The 16,912-nt window shown below is 52.0% G+C and overlaps 1 protein-coding gene across 3 annotated transcripts in view; it reads left to right on the top strand.

Annotated features, from left to right (window-relative positions):
* Positions 1 to 16,912, top strand: part of VWF (von Willebrand factor) — a 184,322-nt gene that overhangs the window by 101,707 nt on the left and 65,703 nt on the right. For all 3 annotated transcript variants that reach the window (XM_070269189.1, XM_023642195.2, NM_001242566.1), the window contains 7 exon segments: positions 608 to 768; positions 7,784 to 7,887; positions 9,144 to 9,282; positions 11,793 to 11,927; positions 13,565 to 13,711; positions 15,225 to 15,365; positions 15,558 to 15,671. In XM_070269189.1, coding sequence (XP_070125290.1) covers positions 608 to 768; positions 7,784 to 7,887; positions 9,144 to 9,282; positions 11,793 to 11,927; positions 13,565 to 13,711; positions 15,225 to 15,365; positions 15,558 to 15,671 — 941 coding nt within the window.

Genomic DNA, 16,912 nt, shown 5'->3' with positions numbered 1-16,912 from the left:
AAAATAGACAGACATCAGACGGTGATGTCAGATGGTGATCAGACGGAGTGACAAAGCGGGGAGGGCAGGTAGAGGTGTCAAGAGAGGGAATGTTGCAGATTTCAGTAGGGTGGCTGGGATGGTCAGTGGCTGGGCAGAGGATGAGCAAAGGCCCCTTTAAAATTTTTGTGACTAAATTAGTTGTAACCATGTTAGGAATGGTCCTGCTGGTGCCTGCAAAGTTTCCTTTTTAGCACCCAAACCCAGGTCCTCTGAAGCCTGGCTCCGCACGTTTCTTCAATGCATTCTGATTCACTGCAACCTGCTACAGCAGGATTGGGGGCTGAGAGTGTGGGTCGTCAGAGGGGTGCTGAGGTCAGGAGAGGCGCCTTCAGCGTATGCCAAGGTCAGAAGCTCAGATGGGTAGATGAGGCTGCCGTTCCAGTCTACCCAAGGAACCTGGCTCAGGGCTAGACCTGGCTGGAGGTCGGGCAGTACTTTATCCCAGGGAGTGGGCAGCTCTGAGTCTCTGGAATTGAGCGACTACACCTAGGGGAGCAAAGGACAGGGTAGAAGGTAGATCCATGAATCCTTCACTAATCTCCTCTTTGATTTTCCCATCCCCAAGGCAAAAGGAGCCTATCCTGTCGGCCCCCCATGGTCAAGTTGGTGTGTCCTGCTGACAACCCGAGGGCTGAAGGGCTCGAGTGCGCCAAAACCTGCCAGAACTATGACCTGGAGTGCATGAGCATGGGCTGTGTCTCCGGGTGTCTCTGTCCCCCAGGCATGGTGAGCCACCCACAGCTGCAAAGGGCTGGCAGCCTTCCATTTTCCTGCAGGCGAGGAGCGAGTCTGGCTATGGAGCCAGAGAGATGAAGAATCAAGAGCTAAACAAGGATGGTGATGGGGTGGCGGTGGGGATGGGGGCAGGGGTGGGGGAGAGTCCTTTGTGGCTGGGTTAGCTGCCAAAGTTGGGGAGGGAGATGGTTGCACAGTGCCTGGGGTTGATCCTGATGAGGTCTGACAGAAATACAAGAACTTAGCAGACAAGTATTTCCAGAAATACTTACAAGTGAAAGCGAACATTTTCATTAGAATTTTCTCAAGGGCTGCATTCCATTGGATGAAGATGAGAGGACCCACACACATATTTGCATATGATTTGCATATATGTGTATAACTTTTTATTTCAAGAGAAGACATTGATATCCCTGCTATGCCATGAATAAGCCACGGGTCCAACAAGTCCCTTCCCCACACTGAGCCTTGTTTTCCTCATCTGTAAAGTGAGTCATGAGGTCTTGGCCAGCTCCTAGCATTCTGATTCTGAGGCTGGGGCTACAAACAGGCAACTGTGGCCAGAAGTTCTTTGGAGGCCGCAGTGGTCCAAGGCCACGCTAGTTTGCAGCCACCTGGCTCCTGTGTGCCTCCTGGTGGTGGCAACGGTCTGAGCATGCCCAAGCCTCCTTACCTCCCTCTTAAGTCTAATCTTAGGTTGTTTTGTATTCAATATATTATGCATATATTATTCTTATCACCCCGAAGGATGCAACTTCTTGATTTTTCTCTTTCAAATGCATCCTGCCTTCTTGCTTTCCCTGACTCCAATTCCCCGTACCCAAAGTGAGTGGTGAGGGGCTGGGGCAGGATGGCTGTCATATGGCCGTAAAGGGCATTAATGATGCCCAGGCCTCAGCTTTCAGGCAGTGTCCTGGGCAGTGAGAACTGCCAATATTCTGCAGAGGGAGCTTGGGCCCGTCACCAGTGGCCCGAGGAAGGCTGCGGATTGGGGTGTGTGCAGGGCAGATGGTCTGTCTCCTTTCTCTCCAACCCTTTGCCCCGCAAGACAGAGACTAGCTGTTATTTATTCTCCCCTGGTGTTCCCTCTGTCTCAGCTGCTAAGGACTCAGAAACTGTCTTTTCTAATGGGGGAGCTAGAGATTGGCCAGGGAGCACCCCCACACTGGAGGGTCTTATTTGGCGCCTTAGAAGGAGGCTATTCAAGGAAGTCCTTTAATAAGGACCTGGGTAGGGGCAAGAAATAGGAGAGGGGAGGGGAAGCTTCCCCTTTGTTTATTGCTCTTTTCACCCTGAGGGTCTCTTACTTTGACAACCCCTTCACCATACCCAGAGGAGAAATTCTTCTGGCACTAGAGGGGGCTCGGGCAAGAAAAAGGACATCACTCAGGAGGTTATGTCAGCATCAGGGATTCTTTTAAATGAATTTCTTTTTCATGAAGGAAACAGTAGAGATAGTCTTATATTATAACCATGATAATTGCATTATTGCCCCAAGTTCCCAGAGGACAGCGAGGCCTGGAGCACAAGCATGGGATGTGGATGCACCGTTAGGGCTCACTGGCTCCCCTGAAGCCTCTGGCGTCATTCTCAGCACTGTCTTGGGATATCCGTCATAGAACGAAGTGACTCTCACCTCAACGGCAGGGGATTATAAACTTGAAAGCTCGTGGTGTAAGAGATTGGGTTATTTTCACAACTGCTTCATTACGATGCCGACAAATGTGCAAATTGCTGAGGCCAGGTTCCACCAAGCAGAAACGTCTGGGTGATTTATTAAGTGTGCCGTGTGCTGGCTGCTGCCCGGGACACGTGTTCTTGGCCACAAGGCAAAGAAGAAGGAGCTGGAGACCCCCTGTTGGGGCCATCAGACACTGCAGACACCCTCTAGGCGGGGTTTCCCTGGGGCCTGCCCCTGTGGCGTGGCGAGGGTATGGCAGGCTGCCGAGGGCTGGGGGAGGAGGTCAGGGGTTCTGCCTTCTGAGGACTTGAAGGGGGGAGGAAGCAGCTCTTTCCTGGGGGCAGACCAGCTGAGAGCAGGAAGAGCCCCCAGCAGGGGCAGTGGCAGGGCAGCCGCAGAGGGATGCCCTCAGGCCAGGCTCCTCCACTTCCGGGCTCGGGCTCTTGCACAATCTTTCCTTCTCTCTGAGCCTCAGTCACCTCACCTGCATCGTGGACGCATAATTCCTCTTCCGCCTGCATCACTTGTTGGCTGTGGGCCTGAAGGAGTTGTGTGTGAAAGCACTGTTAAAACACAAAATGCTACAGAATCCCAGGAATAGCTTTCATTGCTGTTTTCATAAACAAGCGAGGCTCCTCCCCAGAGGCTGTGCCATCACCTCCTCCTCCTGTCCACGCCTGCAAGGGCCCGTTTTCTTGAATTCCAGTCTGTCGTGGACCAAAGCTTTGTAAATACAATAGAAATGAATGGAAATGAATAGAAAAATGAAAGAAAAAGCAATGACTTACAAAATATAACCCCCCTGCCAATTTTTATTAGATACAGCGGATGTGATATCTCACTCAGTCAGATTGCTACATGGCTTTCCAATCGCCTGCTCTCCTTTTCTGTCCTTCTATCATTCAGACCGGCACCCGCCAGGGCCACACTTGGAGCAATGCTGCTCTTTTTCAACTTCCTTCCCTTTTTCAAGGCAGCTTCCAATGACCATTGCAAGGCCAGCAGCACTTGTTTGAAGATTTTGGGGACAGTGAAGGAGTCCCTCTCTCTGCAGCTTGTTCCAGGCCTGGCACCTGCTTAGAGCAGAGGTTTTCTGGTCAGCTCCACGAGTCACAGCCTCTGCCTGCTCCTGACTGGTGCAAAGGTCTGCTTGCGTGGAGCAAGGGGTGCTTTCCGTAAGGTCCACACCACGACAAATTGGTGGTGGAGAAGCTGCGTGGAAAAGGCCTTGAATCAGAGTCCCATACTTCTAGGTGTGAATCCTGGTTACTGGTGTTTGCTCAACTGAGTAGCAAGTCACCTAAAATCTTTGTGTCTCCTTTTCCTCAGGTGTAAAATTGGGCTGGAAGGGTTGACTGGAGGTCAGGGGGTGACAGTGGCAGGCACATGGAAGCTGCTTAGTGAGTGGTGGCTTAATGGCCATGGTTATGAGAAGCTCATGGAGGAAAGCCGTGAATCATATTATAAACAGAGATGCTATAGGAAATTAGCACACACTGGGAGCAATATTTTGGACCTCAGGGTCCACATTTGAGACCCACTGGGTCAATAGAATGAGGGGGCTGCACTAGAAAATTTCCCAAGTCTTTTTCTATAGGTCAAAAATTTGAGGGAACTCCTTGTCCTTAATTTAGAATATTACCTGTTTCCACCACGAGGTGACAGCAAAGCATAGCCCACTGCCCCGCTCCTGCCTCTTTCCAGCTACAGCCGCAATTATCTCCAGGAGCACCATCGAGTGGCAGAGCAACAAGGCACCCTTAAAGAGGTGCGATTTCAACTCCTTCTGTCACACAAGAGGAGACTGAGGAAAGAAAGCAGTCAGACTCACTCAAGGCTGCATGTCTGGTGGAAACGCTGGTCTCCGGACTCCCCCACCTGGGCTCCTTCAGCCCTATTTGCCTCCCACTGGGAAGCCACGAGGTGCTCCCGGGAAAATGTGGTACCGCTGTCTGGGAGAGGCTAACTTACCCTCTGACATCTAGGGGCCACATTTTCTAAACTGGTACCCAGTTCTGCTGGTGTTAGGAAGCCACTTGGCAGCTGGGCAGTGTGTTCATTTCCCTGGTCCTTTCATGCCCAGTTTTCTCACTTTGGCGCCACTTCTTGAAATCTAGAGCTTGGGCTCAGGGGCCCGTCCAGAGTGGACCTCACATGTGGGCATTGTAAAGCCTACAAGATGTAATTTCAAAAGCGTCCAAGAAAGCCCTCCTGTCTCAAAAATATCTTCTACACGTCCTACAGCTTGTCACTGAAGAAGGCCTACTGAAATATTATAGGCATAAATTCATTTTGGTTAACAAGCACCAGCTTTAAAAAAGCTTACAACCTTATAAGTCCTCTTAGGAAGTCATTTACACCTTAGTATGAGTTATTTGATTAGATTCTTCCCTCCTAGCAGACATCTAGTTGAAATCAGCTGCGTTGAACTGGAAGTACTCATGGGGTGGGAGAACGAACAAAGGACAGTTGGAAGGCGAAAAGGATTTTGGAGAACGGGTCAGTATGGTGTTCAGGTATTTTGGTGGGGGGAAGATGAGGCCTTTTCAGAGAGGAGTAACAAAACCAAATTTTTTTCTCCTTCATAGTTTTTCTTGGGGTTGACCTAATACCTAGTGGCATGTTCTCAGCCTGAGCCATTCGTCCTCCAGATGTCATGAGTTGATGAACAATAGTGACAACTATTGCTGCTTGTTTTCTTCGGAAGTTTCTGAAGGACGTTCGTCGGCTTTGTCTTATTATCCTTCTGGTGTCCCACAGGGACAAACACTAGTGGAGGTGGTTCTCTCCATCTTAAACACGAGGTTTCAGTGACTAGCCACGATATCCACTTAGGTGCTGCCCCACTGGCCGGCCCTACTTGTCTGCTCATGGAGATCTCATGGAGATCCTGCTTGTCTCCTGCACCGCCCTTTATCTTTCGTCTCCTGAATTTCTTTAAGGCTTTAGGGCTCTCCGGTGTGATTCGATCTTCTCTCCGAAGTCTGGAGCTGCTGCTGAGGTGTGGCCCGGACCTTGCCTCTCCTTTTAAAGTCATGCTTTGCCTTCCCTCCATCTCTGCCTGAGGGTCCTAATCCCACGCCCTGCTGTCTTTATAACAGCCCTCATTCAACATCAGGGTCCTATTTTAATGGCGTAATCCGTCAGTTAGCATCTCCTTTTACAGGGCAGAGAGGAGCCAGGTGGTGTGTCTGCGACAGGGCAGAGAGGTGGCCGTACTGCCTCACGGCCAAGCTGGGATTCGAGTCTCAGTCTCCTGGAGGAGGCTGGGCTCCCAGGGACTCACGCTGGGCGAGGGCAGGGGCTGCCTGGGCCATGGGCGTGCGGAACTTTCTGTTACTGGGTTGAGTGTCCTGGAGAGAGGGAAAAACATCCAGCATGGAGGCCAAGAGGCCTGGGAGCCCTTGCTCAGCCTGCTGAAGGCCACGGGCAGCTCGTGTTCTGCCCAGGTGAGGGGGGCTCAGCCGGGCTGGGATTCCCGGATCCATCCCTGTGCCTGCTGCACTGCCTTGTCTCATGCAATGTTTCCGATAGTGGGGCTTGTTGTCCCGTCTCCGTTAACTGGAGGAGCGAGTGTTGGACAGCTGGTCAAGGTTCCTGGGCGGATGCACCGGTCATTCCTAGAGGAGCCACCAGGTGGCAGGCCCCGGACTTCAGTCAGTGCTGACTGACAAAGCTTAGGGGCGTGTGGGAATGAGCCCTAATTGTGTCAGCCTTTGACGCTCCAGGAGAGAGATGCTCTTCACCCCCTCCTTGTTCGTACCGCGCTGCCATCTTCCCTGCTTGGTGCCTAAGCTCATTGTCTTCCAAGAACAGTGATCCTAGGAGCTGCGGAGAATGCGGCTGACCTGCATCTTCCTTGCTCTGCACTCCCATCCTGCCCGTCGCTTAGGCTTTGAGGACACTCTTGAGGTCGGGTGAAGGTGGTGGCTAAGTCGTGGAGATTATTCTTCCCATCCCCTTCTAACACACACACACACACACACACACACACACACACACGCCTGTGCACGTGCACACATATGACTTTAGCCCATGGTCCTTGACACGGAAGTCCTTTGTTCAGCCCAAGATTGCTCTGTTCCCAGGGCTTTGTCCAGTTCCAGGCCTTGTCTAGTCTTGTCGGGGGAGTGACTGGGTCCCACGGATCCTGAGGCCTCCAGACAGGAGCTTCTCACCCCTCACGTAGCCCTGGCACCAAAGTGCCGTGGTGCCTTCACCTGAGGGTGGCCCAGGGCTCTTTTAGACACCTGAGGTTAGGCCACACCAGAGCAGACGTCCAGGGCTGCCTTCCTGGGGTTGGGACAGAGGAGAGCTACATGCTGGGGTGGGAGTGGGCTTGGCCAGCTCTTCCTGAGCCCACGGGGCCCAGTGGGTCTTGGTTCTTTTTCCCTCCTGGCCGCTCCAGACCTGACGAATATAACATGCTCACGTAGTAACTTCTTTGTGGGTGGAAGGCAGGGAAGCAGAGCGTCCCCGTGGCGGGTGGGTCAGAATCTCGGGGACTGGTGGAGGAGGGGCATGTGGGGCTGGAGAAGCCTGAGACACCGGTTTTGGTCCATGCCTGCCTATGGCCAGCATTCAGCTCTCAATTCCAGGGTTAAGCACGTTTTAATTTCATTAAATAGATTGTTTGTTTTCTTCAGTTATAAACAAAATACATGTCCATTGAAGAACATTTGGAAAAAAATTTAAAAACCGAAAAAGAAAATAAAATCTCCCCATTCCCCATCCAATCCTATCATCTGGAGGCAATTTCTGTATTTCCTTCTAGTCTTTTTTTGAAACTATATATATATATTTTCATAATTGGGACCATAGGTGTATACAGTTTGTCCCCTGTTTTAAAAATCAACAGCACAAGTATTTCTCACCTCATTTAAGATTCTTCCAAAGGCCATTCTAACAGCTCCATGGGACACCATCGAGATTCCTCAGTGAATTCAATCGTTTTCCTATTGTTGAACACTTAGTTGTTTCCATTTTTTTGCAACGACAAATAATTCTATGTGAACCTGTGCCCACAACTCTATATCCGTTGGAGAAATCCTCTGCGTGGAGTTATTGGGCCTAAGGATGTGCACATCTCCAGGGCTTCCGACACATGTTACCAGAGTCCTCACCAAGGTCCAGGTTACACTGCCCCAGCGGAGGATGAGGGCAGAGGGTGGGCAGAGTCGGGGATCTGTGTAGACGGGTGCCCGTGTCTGCCAAGCCCCAGTCTGGGCGTGGCTGCCCTGGCCTGGCCTGTGGCCGAGGCTGTGTCCCAGCAGGCCTCGAGGTCGCTCACCATGGCCCCCAAGACTTTTGGATTGCTTTCCCTAGGTCCGGCACGAGAACAGATGTGTGGCCCTGGAAAGATGCCCCTGTTTCCATCAGGGCAGAGAGTACGCCCCGGGAGAGACAGTGAAGATCGACTGCAACACTTGGTGAGGCCCTGGAGGGCCTTTCTGGGGACAGAGCCATTGGGGTGGAGTGAGTGGGAGCGGGGACGCAGATCAAGATGCTGTGGAAGCAGACGTGGGCACAGGGCCTCTGGCACTTGCCTCCCGCACCCTTGGGAACGTGGCTTCGCTTTCCCTTTTCTCTGTGCTTCTGTTTCTCCATCTGTGAAATGGGGAGACTTTATCGTCACCTGTGCTCACCCCGCGTGGACCCTCTCCTAGAGAGAAGTGTTCTGTTCAGGGGGATGGGGCCTGGGGAAGATAAGGACCTTGCCCTGTGTCTGTCATTGCACATGTGAGTGAGCTGCCAAAGGCGTGGAATCTGGAGGCTCCTTCTCTGGCCTTTTCCTGCCCCCAAGCATATCACAAGTGTGCTTATACTAGCATGATGTGGAAAGGGACCTTGTGAGGGTGGCTGCTTTTCCTGCTTCCTTCTCCTTGGCCGTCCGTCACACAGCCCTTTGCTCTGCTCATTCACCCTGCGTTGACTTTGGGGCTGGGCAAAGCTTCAGGGAGAGGCCCGTGTGGACAGGGGCAGGAAAGGCTGGGAGCCAGAAAGCGCCCTGCTGTCTCTTGGGCCTGAGGTCTGAGCTTACCACCTCTGACGCACAGAGAGGGCTTCCCGAGGTCAGCTCTGGTTACGGGGAGGTGGGACGGGGCATGTGGCAGCTGGCAAATCCCTGTGGACTTAAACATGTAGCTGTGTACACACCAAACCTCTCCTGGAAGAAGTTCCCAGTGCTCACTATTTTCCCGGCTCGGAACTTCCCTGTATTCTCTTGAGTTTTCCTCAGTAGCCTCAGAGGCCTTTCAACCTCAGTGCCTTGGTTTTGTGATGACCCCGTGGCTGCTCTCAGGCAACTTCCTGGAAGGCTGAGCTTGAGTGAATGTACAGCAGGTGGTCTATAGAGGGTCTGGGCCTCCTCCCCTGGCTGCCTGGATCACTGTGGACAATCCAGTCCCTTCTTTGCCGTGGTTTCCATCTTGTAAAGGGAGAGCAGCATGGCTTCCCTCTCTCCTCCTGGGCCCCGTGCTTTAAAAATGTGTCAATTCAGGACTGCAGTTCGGGACTCTGTGAGGCCCGGGCTCCACAGGCCGCAGATCTTCTACTTCTTGAGGTTCCCAGGAGGGTTGGGCGGCGCCCTGGAGCGTTCTGTCTTCCTTCATCGTCTCCTCATTTCCTGGATGAGCCCCTCACACCCAAGGGGCCCAACTGGTCATCCTTGCCATTACTGTTCTAGTGTCTGTCGGGACCGGAAGTGGAACTGCACGGACCACGTGTGCGACGCCACGTGCTCCGCCATCGGCATGGCCCACTACCTCACCTTCGACGGGCTCAAGTACATGTTCCCTGGGGAGTGCCAGTACATCCTGGTGCAGGTGAGAGTGAGGGAGAGGCGGGGAGGGTACTGTTGGTCTCTAGGAGGGGTGGGAGGTGCTGACTGAACTTTGGGGCTCCCAGGTCAGCTTCTGCTGTTCTGTCTGCAGAGAAACTCTGGGGGCTGGCTTCTGTGGGAGTACTTTTCCTGCCCCTGAGAGAAGTGTCTCAAGAGGTAGGGGCTTGAAACTCAGAGTGACTGTCCATCTTCCTTCAGTTCACCTGGAGACTTGCTGCCAGGGTGGAAGCTGATTTGTTGACTGGGATTGTGTGTGGGCAAGGTTACCGTCAGCCCAAATTAGCACCCAAATGGGCTTAGATAGAGGCAGACACAGCCTCAGTCGGGATGCACAGTGAGGGGTGGAGCCCAGGCTGGGTTTCAGCCCTGCTCACCCTCCCTGCTTCTACCCTTGTGCAGTGAACAGCCCACATAGCTTTGTGCCGCTGTCCTGGGCAGGGGGATGGTGGAAATGACCCCTGGAGTTTACTGCCTGCCCTATGATGGTATTGCATGCTCCACCATTTTCATTTCTAACCTAGTGCAATTCCGAATGGGGAGGAGGTGGGGGCGGGGGCACAGAAAAGTCATACTGCCCAGCAGGATGAGAAAGAGCCCAAGAAACCCTAGCTGGTGGGCGAGGGCACTGGCCCCTCTGCCTCCCTCTCCCCATGCATGGATTCCTGGAAATTTCTCTTGTGGGTTGACACCAAAATGGGTAAGCAAGAAGCTATGGGTGCCTTTCTCACAAGGAATGAGATGACTTGACTCTGCGAAGCTTTAAACAAGTGTGGTCTCTCTGTCTCCATTCTTGGGAGGAGGAGGGGTGGGGGCTTGGTGTAGCCTGAAGGGAGGACCACAAACCCATAGCAGCCTCAGCCCCAGAGTCTGAGCTGCAGGGCCCTGTGAGTCAGGCACTGAGGGTGACTGAACACGCATGTCTGCAGAGCCTGCTGGGAGTGAGCTGCTGCACCAGGCAGCTGTGTGCAGAGCATGCTGGGAGTGAGCAGCCGTACCAGGCAGCTGTGTGCAGAGCATGCTGGGAGTGAGCAGCACCAGGCAGCCGTGTGCAGAGCATGCTGGGAGTGAGCCATGAGCCTCCACCTCCCATACCCAGTCTGGCCCCAGAGAGGTGGGCAGCGTGTTGAGGGGTCGGGGTGTGCATACCATGGAAATGGTTTCATCAACACCTATTAACCTGGTGCAGTATGTCCCTCTCTAGACCTTTCCCACAGATCATACATGGAAGCCTGTCTTTTGGTGATCTGTGTCCCAACCTTGGTAGCAAAGGATGGGTGGCACTGGCTCTGGGGCTCAACTACCTGGCCAGTTTCAGATTGGAGCAGCCAGCAAACAAACCTAACTCAGTGCGACGAGAAGCAGCCGGTCAGATGGACCGCCCCAGCTCTTCCCCTGCCCAGGCAAAGCTTTCCTGGGCGGGCCCAGTTGCAGAGTCCCCTTCCAAATGGTGACCCTCTGGGGGTTGCTTGTTTCCCTTCCCCACAGCTGGGGCTGTTGTCCCTTCTGAGACTTTGCCATGGGTCCTCCTCCCCTCTCTCCCTTCCTCCTTTAGAAGGTATTATCAAGACTCACCTCTTTCAATTTTGGAAAAATCTCAGCTGGAGACAAGAACTTGCACCTCTGTCTCATCTTTTAACCTTCGCAATCCCATTAACCCAACACCAACCCGTTTACCCTAACAATCTCGTTAAGTCGGCTGATCGCATCTTTAGAGCCACAGATTGTGTGTTGTATGTGTGAGTGTGTGTGAGTGGGAGGGGTGGAGAGGTAAGTGACTTACTCAGTGTTACTCCATAGTGGCAGAACCAAGGCTCACACCTAGTTTTTCTAAGTTGAGTGTTTTTTCCCCCTCATCACACCACAGTGATAGCCGTCATGAGGAGGTATTTGTCAGAAACGTGTCCCCTTTTGCTTAATTTTCTATGCAATTGACCATCAAGGACCAGCGTTCCCTCATCTCTATTCCCAACTAGAGATGGTGGCTCAGGACCTGTGTTACCGTTTCAAAGGACCTTGGGTTACATTTCTGGGCCCACAGTCCAGCAGCCTGGACATCCAACCAGAATTTAGAGCCGCAAAGTGCCGTGTTGACCACTGCCTTAGTTACCTGGGTGAGACTGAGAAGTAATGGGCTCTAGGTGGGGGCCGTTAGGCTGATGTCTCCAGCAAAGCACGCCGCATGCCACCTTCCCGGTCCCTCTCTCCTGCCCTCTCTACCTGTGTGCAGCACCGCCCCTGCCTACTGACTGCAGACACCTGGATCAGACGGAATGGCTGAGGAGGACACACCTGAGGGAGTTCACCTGGGAGTGTCCCTCCCTCCACTCTCTCTGTCTCTCTCTTACACACAGACACACACATACACACTTGCACGGACATGGTAACATCCTATAACACATATTCTTCAAAAGCATGCATGCTGAGATGCCAATCTTCTGATCTAGGCAGAGGTAGCATGGATAATGCTTCTCTCCTGGCACCCCTTTTCTCCAGGATTACTGTGGCAGTAACTCTGGAACCTTCCGGATCCTGGTAGCGAATGAGGGGTGCGTCTACCCTTCAGTGAAATGCAAGAAGCGGGTCACCATCCTGGTGGAAGAAGGAGAGATTGAACTGTTTAACGGGGAGGTGAGTGCCAGCCTCATCCCCTCCCGCCTCTCGTCCCCTTGTTCCTCTGTCACCTGATTACGAGCATGTGTCGAGCGTTCATTGAAAACTTGTGTGGATGGAATTGGTTGAGCCATTAAAGAGCATGAGACAGAGCTGTGTCGTCTGCCCTTGACGACGTCTGTAGGAGAACAAGCTGCAGATGGACATGGCACGATCCCATTTTAGTAAAACAAAGTTCAGAGATGTGTGCGGGGAAGATGTGTGTCTGTCTGCACAAGCTGAGGCAGAATCAGCGCTCACTTCTGGCGGGCGGAGTGCAGGCCGCAGGCAGACAGACCATCCCTTTACATGCGTGTGTGTACCATGCGTATATGTAAAATACATACTATATGCATATAAATACACACACACAAATATATATATATATATAGGGAAGTGATGGTGTTTGGGGGATTTTTACTTTCTTGCATGTTTTTCAGTTCTTTTCAGATTAATCTTTTTAAAAGAGCTCAAAAGAGAAGTAACCTGATTCAGTCCCTGTGTAGCAAGAGCTTGGGGAGTGGTTCTCAGAAGGGGGTACAGAACCACCTGGGAGCTGTGGGTTAAGGTGTTGCTATTGGGCTCCCCCCGAGAGCCTGACTCAGTAGGTCTAGGTGGGGCCAGGGATCTGCACTTAAAGTGGCAGGTAGTCTGTAGACCGTAGTTTTGGTTCCATTGGTCTGACTACATCTACTGCCAGAGAGACCCAGGGTTTGGGCTCAAACCTGTCCTGGTGTCTTCATCTCGTTCTATGGCCCCAGCCTGCATCCCTGCCTTCTTGCAAATACCTACCACTGACATCAGGGGACAGGAGTGCGTTCCCCTCCATTATGGAAGAAAACTGTTCGGGAAGTGTGACTATGGGCTGTGGGGCAGCAGTGTCATCTCCACTTCAAAGGACAGATCTACTTAGGGCAGATGACAGTGGTGATGTTGAGTAGGAGGTGTACACATATGATTAGCTCTACATGCTGTATGTCACCAAGGAGAGGACCTTTGTGAAGTGGTGGACAGGTTCTCAACATCAGCCTCAATTTTACAATTGCGATAGTCAGCTGAGCGTGCTGAAATGGGCTCTGAGCAGCTGAAGAGAGCCCCTCAGCCTCTCTGTCCTCTGTCACCTCTGATCCTGATGGCAGCGACTCTGGGGAGTGGAGGTGGGGGACAGAGAGGAGAGAGTCTCCCGCTCGTGTTCATAAAGGCATGGATTTTTAAATCAATTGTCTAGAGGTGCTTAAAATCATTGCCACATTAAAAACCTATTTAGGGAACCACATGTATTTAATGACCAAGTGTCAAAAAAATTCTTTTTGTGAAGCGATGGGTGGCCTTCTGCTAGTTGGTTTCATTGTAATTTTAATCTCATAATTATGGTTTTGCTACCAGTTCGATTATTGTTCCTTAGTCATAGGATTCTTGAACAGTGATAGGTGAGATGGATACAAAAACATCCAGGCAGGTTGCTGGCCCTGAAGGGGTGAGCTCTGACCAGCTGGGGCAAACGACTTGTGGTTCTGGAGGGCTGTGGAGACAGGCGTGGGTGTGGGGCAGAGGGAAGAGCTGGACCCTCAGGCCTGTCCTTCACCTCCCTGTTCTCACGCTTTATCCTCGTCCAGGTGAAAGTGAAGAGGCCCATGAGGGATGACAGTCACTTTGAGGTGGTGGAGTCAGGCCGGTACATCATTCTGCTGGTCAACAAAGCACTCTCTGTGGTCTGGGACCACCACCTGGGCATCTCTGTGGTCCTGAAGCAGACGTACCAGGTCAGTGGCGTTTCTGCACTTCTTCTTCGTCTTGTCTGTGACTTGTTGTTTGGACGTTCTTCAGCTTCCCAAGCAGCAGCCTGCTGCCTCTGCCCACTGTCTTGGGGAAGGTGGGCCATCATGTCGTCCAGCCTCCTCCCCACGCAGATAAGACCATGGACTGAAGGTTAGAGTTAGCCTTGGCCATTTCACCTTCCTCACTCTGAGTCCCCCTGTGCCCCTTATAAGACCACATGATTACACTGGGCCCACCTAAATAAGCCAGGACAGTCTCCTTATAACGAGATCCTAATCCAGTCACATCTGCAAAGTTCCTTTTGCCATGTACGGTAATATATTCCCGGTCTTGGGGATTAGGACGTGGACATCTTTGGGGGGGCCAAGTTTTGCCTACCACAATGCTGGTGGAGATCATATCCTGTGGGGAGATTGCTTTAGGTAGGTTGGTCTGAAGAGACTTGTCTCAAGAGGTGACATATGAACAGAGTCTTCAGGGAAGGGAGGGAGGGAGCCGTGTGAATATCTGGACGAGAGAATTTAGGCAGATGGAATAGCACGTGCAAGGGCCCTAAGGTGGACAGTGTTTGAGCAAGGAGGCCAGTGTGGCTGGAGAGGAGGGACTTGGAGTGAATGGTAGTTAACAAGGGCGGGGAGTGGGCAGGGGCCATCCCATGGGGGATGTTAAGCCACATAGAGATCTTTGGCCTTTTGTCCAACTGTGGGAACATTCTTCTTTGTTTCCCAGTAACTTAGATCCATTGTACCAAACCAGATTCTCCTTATTGAAGCAAAATAGAAGAAATCACATCTCTTTGTCCCAGGACAGGGCTCCAAATATGTTGTAAGAGCATAGAACCTTTTCTTTTCCAGGCCAGATGTTTCCAGTTCTTCCCGTAGCTTCTATATAGTGGTTTCCATTCATTCAGTAATTACTTGTTCAGGACTTGTTGTGTGCTGCACACCGTGGGAGGTGAACATGGAGATGGATAAGACATTATGCCAGCCCTGATGGCATGTGGTATAAGCAGAATCCCGCCAGCCTGCTGTGAGCAGGCTGCCGTTCTGTTCCACAGTGAAGTAGTACTATAAGGGTCCCTCCTTGGGCCTCTACACTCAACGCTGACGTAGTGTTGAACCAGCTCCTCTCTCTGCTCAGACCCTTAGTGAGGAGGTGATGGTTTATATTGGAGATTCCAGGGCCAAGGCTGCATAATTCCCACCTCTGCCCTTGGCCGACTATGTGACATGGGCAGGTTCCCGCTCTTTGTGAATGACCTTTGTGTCCTTAGCTTTAAAATGGAAAATGGTCAGTGAGGAAGCCCGGGAAAAGGCCTTGGAAGGGCAAAGATTTGCTGATCACCCTGTTTCCTTCTGGGTCTCCAGCCCTCTCCCCAACCCGTCCTCCTCTTCTTTAGATGAGCCAAGCCTCCTTTGCTCCTGGAACCCTCCTTTCCCTGAGTCAGAGAGTTTGCACTGAGATTGGCCATGCTCATGCTCTCAACTTGTCCATCAGGAGCAGGTGTGTGGCCTCTGTGGGAATTTCGATGGCATCCAGAACAATGACTTCACCAGCAGCAGGCTCCAAGTGGAGGAGAACCCTGTAGACTTTGGGAATTCCTGGAAAGTGAGCCCGCAGTGTGCTGACACCAGGAAAGTACGTCTGGCATCTCTGTGTGGACTGAGCCTGAGGGACCTGCTTCCTGGAATGTCACTCCATCTCCTGGGGGTGGAGGGTGGGTGGTGGGTGGCGTGAACTGCAGTGGGCAGGGCTTGGGAAGGAGGTCTCTTGGGTCCTTGTGGTTGACTGTCTTTTGGTTCATCTGTGCACTTTTGCCCTGCTCCCCAGGTGCCACTGGACTCGTCCCCTGCCTCCTGCCACAACAACATCATGAAGCAGACGATAGTGGATTCCTCCTGTAGGATCCTCACCAGTGACCTCTTCCGGGACTGCAACAAGCTGGTGAGGGCTGCCAGGGTAACTGAGACAGAGGAGGCTAACTGAGGCTGAGGGTTGGCCCAGGGCCTTGGGCGCTCCGAGCGTGAGCCTCTGCTTGTGGACGCTGCCTTCGAAATGATCTGCATCTAGTCACCTCTTTACCCCCTTTCTTGGCTTCAGGCTTGGAAACAAAAAGGATAATCACAGTTTATGAGGCGAGCGATGCCTGGCAAATCATTTTTCTTCTGTGCAAGGCATAGCTTTTCTGGGCATCTGCCGATGCTGCTCTTCTGGCCTCAGTCTTAGGGTTTGTTCCCCCCCAGATTATCTTCTCTCCAACACTCAAGCCAAGGATGTCATTTTCCTGTGACTCACTATGTGTCCAGACCTGAGCACCCCCACCCCTTTTTCACAGAACTCTTTAGCTCCCACTTCTCGTCTCATAGAAACTCTTTTCTGGCCTTAGCTCCACTGATTCTGAGCTCTCGTATTATGACTTCTTTTTGTGTCTTTATCTCAAATGGTGATAAGCAATTCTCCAAAGTTAAATGCAGTCTTCTCTCTGTCTCTATGTGAATGTACACACACACTTGTATTTGGGCGTATGTGTGGGTATGCGTATGTGTCTATGTCCACACACACACATAGAACCACGTACGAAGGCATGCGGCACCACCTCTGTGGGAGTGCCTGGTTGAATACGTATCTCAGCTTCTTTCTATCCGTCTAGTGATTTGTGGTCCCTGAGGACTCCAAAGGGTACCTAGGATTCCCGGGTTTGGTGGAAACCCTGGGCATCTGAGTTGGAATGGTGAAGAAAGTGAGAGGAGTCAGGGGAATCTGGATCATTGGAGTGTCTTGGAAACAATGACCCACTTAATATCTGAATTCATTCTATCACGACGACTCTGAAAAAGGCCGGAGTGAGCAGTGGCATGTTTGGGGGCAAAAGAAGGTGGGAAGTGGTTACTGTGATTGAAGATGGATGGGAGGGGGTGACAGCACCATGTAGATTTGGATCAGAGTCCAGGACTACCCAGGCTGATCCTGCAACCAGCGTACTGGTCTCACAGCACCTCAGGGAGGCGACCAGAGTGGGTCCTGATGTATTTCCTCTTTCTCTTTGCTGAATTGAGGCAAAGAAAGAAAGTGACCAGCGTGTGTGTATTTATGTAAAAATGCCAAACACCAATGAGGTTGGGAGTGGATTATGGGGATGGATAGATGCCTGAGCAGATGGACAGAAGGGAATGTTCTTTGGGAAA

This window comes from Equus caballus, chromosome 6 (assembly GCF_041296265.1).
Source record: "Equus caballus isolate H_3958 breed thoroughbred chromosome 6, TB-T2T, whole genome shotgun sequence".
NCBI lineage: Eukaryota > Metazoa > Chordata > Mammalia > Perissodactyla > Equidae > Equus > Equus caballus.
The sequence above is the reverse complement of the archived record's forward strand: the minus strand, read 5'-3'. Positions and strand labels throughout refer to the sequence as shown.